This window comes from Galeopterus variegatus, unplaced genomic scaffold (genome assembly GCF_000696425.1).
Source record: "Galeopterus variegatus unplaced genomic scaffold, G_variegatus-3.0.2 Scaffold5558, whole genome shotgun sequence".
NCBI classification, from domain to species: domain Eukaryota; kingdom Metazoa; phylum Chordata; class Mammalia; order Dermoptera; family Cynocephalidae; genus Galeopterus; species Galeopterus variegatus.
The window spans coordinates 98,460-104,459 of record NW_007731669.1 but is presented as its reverse complement, the minus strand read 5'-3'; the positions used below and the strand labels follow the sequence as shown (position 1 = coordinate 104,459).

General features: G+C 39.9%; 1 protein-coding gene across 1 annotated transcript in view; it reads right to left on the bottom strand.

Annotated features, from left to right (window-relative positions):
- Positions 1 to 1,514: 1,514 nt before the first annotated feature.
- The window catches only part of LOC103605040, an 85,753-nt gene continuing 81,267 nt past the window's right edge, over positions 1,515 to 6,000 (bottom strand). The window contains exon 5 of the mRNA XM_008589622.1: positions 1,515 to 1,670. Coding sequence (XP_008587844.1) covers positions 1,515 to 1,670 — 156 coding nt within the window. The remainder of the gene's footprint in view (positions 1,671 to 6,000) is intronic.

Sequence of the window (6,000 nt, the reverse complement as noted above, 5' to 3'; positions counted from 1 at the left end):
GGTGTACAAAATGGATCCAGTCTTGATCCTTTTATTCATACACACTCTCACCATTACATGCATGGCCAGCCTTATTAAATGGTTATTATTTTAAATAACTTAAAAAGGACTTACAAAACCCACCATGATAATCAAAGATGGGGCCTTACAATATCCCATCTTCAGCCATATGGTTTTCCTTATTATATCCTCTTACTTCTATTCAAGTTAACCATCCTCTGAATCATATCTAATTCACTCACTTTCCTTTTTATGTAGATATATATTTATCTGTGTATCCTTAAAAGTGTATTTTTATTTCGATTATTTTTACCTGTATAAAAAGGGTCTGTAATCTTCTGGGATTTTTTTCTACTTAGTAAGTACATTGTTAAAGCTTTTCCACATTGTGTGAATTGTTGTAGTTTACTGGTTTTGACGGTGTTATGAATATATGGCACAGCTGATTGATCTGGTTTCCCATGGGTGGACATGTAGGGTGTTTCCAGGTTGTTGCTATTGTGAACAAGGCAGTTAAGGTTGAGGTTAATATTCTTGTACTGATCTCCTGGTGCATGTGTGCAAGGGTTTTCCAGGGTTATATGCCCACAAGTCAGATTCTGGGCATAGGGGCCTGTGGAAGTTCAATGCTAGGAGATAATGCTCAACTCTTTCCCAGAGCAGGCCTTTCTGTTTATACTCTCCCTCCCTCCCTGCTCTCACCTGTGCGTACCTCCATCTCGTGGATCCGTACTCTTTCCAATTCTATCATCAGGCTTTTCCCCAATGAACTAAATATAAGATGATTCTTGGTTTGTATTCTCTGGTTCCAATTCTATCATCAGGCTTTTTCCCAATGAACTAAATATAAGATGATTCTTGGTTTGTATTCTCTGGTTGCTAATGATGGTCACTATCTGTTCATGTAGGCCATAGGGATGCATGGACCTTGAACAGTCTCTTTTGGCCCCTGTTGTTTCCTCATGGTTTTTGTTGTTTACAATTTTTATTTCTTCTCATGGTTATTTTATGGCATTAATAGTACATTTAAAGCTGCCTTTCGTGAGGCACTGTCTGAGGACAGGATCTCTTGAGTCCTCTCTCTACGCGATGTGAGGAAAGTAGGTGGCTGCCCTTCTTCCAGGTCCGCTGCCCTTTACCTCCCACTGCTGCCACCTATGTCGGTGTTTTTAATGGTAGTTCAGGCTGTCATGCTTGTCTATAGGTGGATTCTAGAATTTTAAAACCAACAAACCCCATTTACTGGAGAATGATGGTGTGATTTTTATTTACCATGGAACCAAGTGGTGAGATAGAACTCAGAGGTGGAACGAACCTTTGCTGCTCTCAGAATTATTCAAGTGTCATTGCAGAGTTTCTCCATATTCTTCACCCGGCTTTCCTTAGGTTAACCTCTCATGTAACCGTGGTGCATCTGTCAAAACTAAAAGTGACTAAACTACAGACTTTATTTGGATTTCACTAATTTTTCTACTAATGGCCTTTTTATGTTCAGGGATCCAAACCTGGGTATTTCATTCAATTGTCCTGTCTCTGTAGTCTCCTTTGATCTTTGACAGTTTCTCAGTCTTTCCTTGTTTTTCATGACTTTGACACTCTGAAGAGTACTGTTCAGTATGTTGTAGAACATCCTTCCATTTGGGTTTGTCTGATGTTTTCTCATTATTAGACTGGGGTTATGGGTTTGAGGGAAGAGTACCACAGAGCTGAGGTACCCTTCTCATTGGATTGTATTATGACATTAGCGTGTGACTTATACCGGTCACCTGGTCAAGGTGGTGTCTGCTGGGTCTCTCCTCTGTAAAGTTACCATCTTTCTCCTTCCCATACTCTTAGAAGCCAGTCACTAAGTTCAGCCCACACTGAAGGGGAGCAAGCAGATCAAGCTTCACCTCCTGGAGGAAGGAGTGTCAGAGAATAAGTGGACATATGTTAAAACCACAGTAATTAGTAAATATCCTGGGGGAGATACTTTGAGGCAATGAAGATATCCTGTTCCTCCTTAAAGTTTCTATCACTAATTATATATTCTCGTGTGGATCTTGGCTCAGCAGTTATCACCATGGTGTCCTCATGGTGATTTCCTATTTTCCTCCTTCCTTTCACATTTATTATTTGGAATTCTTCTGTAAGGAGGATTTATCCCTTTCCCCCTACTTATTTATTTGTTCAGTCATTTTTGATACCAATACAGGCTCCTGGATATTTATCTTATTCTTTAGGTTAATCAAACACTGTGGTTATTTATTTTGTTGTTCTAAGTATTCCACCCCCCCCCTTATTTGTTTATTTAGTTTTTAGTACTTCCTATTTCCTACCACTACAAAATGCTTCAGGCTTATATAATTTCCCTGTTGTAGCCCTAGCATCAGCCATTTATCCATCTCTCCTTTTTTTGGAGAATGTTATTAGAAGCCATGATCTGGGTGCAAGATGAGCTCCTTACTACTGGGTGTCGTCACTTCTAGGCCCTTTTAGGGCCCTCTGACCTGTTCCTCTGTCTCGTGGCCTGCATTTGGATGCTCCCATTCCATTTTCCCTTGCTGAGAAATGCATCTGTGACCTTCGTAGGAGCAGTCGCTCGTGGAGGCCTACTCTGTGTCAGGGACTATGCGAAGCACTTCTCCGTGATCTCTGTAGTCTCCACCCCAGGACTATCCCTTTTTTGAAGAAAAAACCACCAAGCTCAGTTCGCGATGTGCAAGTCTAGACAGCGTCCAAGCCCAGAGCCAGGATTTGGATCCAGGTCTGCTGTTGTTCTGCTGCTGTTGTGCTCAAGGCCACTGAGTTCGGCTCTCCAGGGCAGGGCCCTGCAGCTGTATTTTTCAGTTGCTGACTAGGTGATACTTTGGCTTCTTAAATCTGTGTTGAGTTCTTTCGATTTGCACTCCTTGTTTGTATTTAAGTAACGAGACAAATTCCTGCATGCCAAGGTCAGGTCTAAGATGAAGCCTAACCGTGTGGCCACTGAAGGGCTTTTAGAATTGATGTTCAGAACTGGATGGGAACATGAATTTTCCACTATTCAGGAGGACATCCTCTTCTCACTGAAGAGCCAGGGTCTTGATTGGAACTGTCTCACTTAAAAATATTCTGGGAATTCACATCTTGGCTGCGTTGCCAATGAGATTTGCATTTACTTTGGAAATTCAAGCACATTTTATCCAACCTACAGGCACTAATGAAGAGCTAATGAACCACTGAGACACTGGTTCAAATAAATGATTACAATTGACAAGAGAAGTACATACATGACCCTGATGAATGATAATGAAGAGCGAGTGGAAAGGGAAGATTTCGTTAATTATCCAGAATCTAAGTCTATTTTCAGAATTGTGAATAATAATAGAAATTGGAGATAGAATATTATATGAAGTGTTAAGTTACCCTTGAAACAGGCCACTTCATACAGAAGACTGTTTTTAGGACCATCTTTGGCATGTGTGTATTTATTTTTATCTTGAGAGCTGGTTACTTCTCTTAAAATCCAAATCAGCTTATTTTAGTAATTTAAACACTTATTTAATTTTTGCATTTTACAGCTAGTTGCAAAACTATTACAGTTATGTTTTTTTAAATATTGGCCTTTGGCTTATGTACTTGATAGAGAGAGCTTTACAGTCCACTGCAGATTTTAGGCTTTAAGAAGTTATTGTTTACTGGAAAGAATTGCCAGTTCTTTTCAATGAGCTGATTCTCCCTTGGCCTCTTGCAAAGATGGGAGGTGCTGGGAAGCAGCAGGAAAGCCAGGGACATCTTCCCTGGCTTTGGATAGTTAATGAAGTAGGATGTAAAGTTTAAAATAAAATTTAAGATGAAAACAGGAGGTTTTCATGACAGTTTTGTTTGCCTGGCCCCCAGCTCCTGCCCGTTTGTGTCTCCTTGGGCCTTCTGAGTCCTGGGACAGGAGGTTTGGAGTCAGCGGGGAAATAAAGTAAATCTGTTTGGAATTTTGTCTAATGATACAATAGATACCGAAGTAATAATATATTTTAAAGTGTAACATTGTTGGAAATCTCATAATGCTTCAGATATGTTTGAAAAATATTTTCTGCCAAGTAATTAATGTTTAAACTGGTGGATAAGCTATTTATCGATTCCTTTTAATGATTCAGTGTAGAAATCAGTGTTCCCTGTATCTTGTTTTCAAGCTTCTGGATGCATTTAATTTAAGTGTATCCTAAAATTTCTAAGTGAAACCAGTGTGTTTTCAGAATTTTCTTGATATTGGGCAGCCAAAGTTAATACTAGAAGTAAATTATTTTTGTAGGCTATTATGACTTTGGCTGTCCTCTGTAATTCCAATTTCCAACCTTAGTGTTCTCTTGACTGAATATATAATAAATCTTTTAAATCTGAACTTATAAAATGAATCTCTGCTAATAAAACACCATTTTTTTCTGTTTTATATATTGGATTCTGCATAGTAATGTCTTTGGGAAATAAAAGTCCACTTAAAGTTTAAAAGCTATTGGCCCAAGGGACAGCCAGGCACTGCTATATCCCATAAAAAAGTCCACGTCCTCTGGAGGCTGTGCAAAGGCACTTCCTCAGTGATGGAACCCATAGCTCTTTGCACATAGACAAGACCTATGGAATATTGCTGACATGTAGAAGATAATTTGAGTATGTTACCCATGCATTAAACAGCCACATTTTTCTTGTCCAGTTGAATGTCAGGTGTCTTATGATTCCCGACATTATATGGACTGTGACAAATGGTGAGATCTGTGATATCTGAACCTGATTGAATGGCAGCAATTTCACATGCTCTTACCTTGTGAGTGAAATGACCAGTTAGGATGGTTCCATGGACCCACAGGGGCTTCTTATCCTAGATCCCAGATCTAGCTTTGTTGCTATGGCCAATCCAGCACCATCAATACCAAAGGGTTTAATGGCTCCCCAATAGATACATATGCTCTGCTGTCATGTTTGATAAAATTAGGTGAGCAGCCAGGACTTAGGAGGTTCCCAGTATAAAACCTGGAAACTGCAGAGCAAATCAGGACAAGTTGCTCACTGGATGTAATACTTAACATCAACCGCAGTGAGAAAGCATGTCCCATTTATGTTTTGCATATATTTTTAAGCTATATCATCTTGAAAGAAGCTGAGAGCCTTATTTTTTCTCCTCCCATAAGGCTTGATCAGAACCAAAGAACAATTTCTAAAATTGCACTACAAAAATGCTCTGAGGGCTTTCAAAATCATCTGAAAAAAAAAAAAAAGATATTAGCAAACATTAAAGTTAAACAAGCAGTACTGAAAACTTGCCCCAAGCAAGTGCATCATGCAGGATGCACTGTCCTGATAAAATATGCTCCCCATTGCTTGTTCTTGGGAATACCGAGTAGATGTACCTAAATCTGGTCTGGCTGCATCTGTGGGGGATTTCTCCCTTTGAAATTTGCATTATTTCTTTCTGTCTCAGGGTTTACAGACTGAGAAGCCCACCCCTACTCTGGAACTAGCTGAAGAGCACAGAGTGGCTACAGATCTCTGAGCTCACGTTTTTGCTCACTTAAAAACACAAATGCCAGACAAAGGCAGACTTTCCAAAAAGGAAAATGTGAGGGAAAAATTGTTGACAGGAGAAAACAAACTCATGTTTGTCAAGCAGGGTGGAGTAAGTAGGGAACAACCTGGAAAGGGATAGGGAAGAGGGAAAAAACAGGGAAGAATAAAAAACAGGCTGTTCAATACTCGTGAAACAGACCACAGTGAATGGTTTCAGGAAGCAAGTGTCACTGAGTTTAGAGCAGTTTCTCAACCATGGTCACATCTGAGATTCCCTGGGAGGCACGAACTCTCATTCTGAGAAACATAGGTCTTGGAGTCCGCATAAGAGTTGGGCCACATCTGCCGTGCTTTCTTGTTGACTCTTACTAAAATTTCATCTTGAAGTGTTAATTTGCAACACAGGACTTTTTTCACAGTCTCACAAAATGTTTCTCAAATGTTAGATTCTCTGTGCTGCCACCACCCTTGCCCTGCACG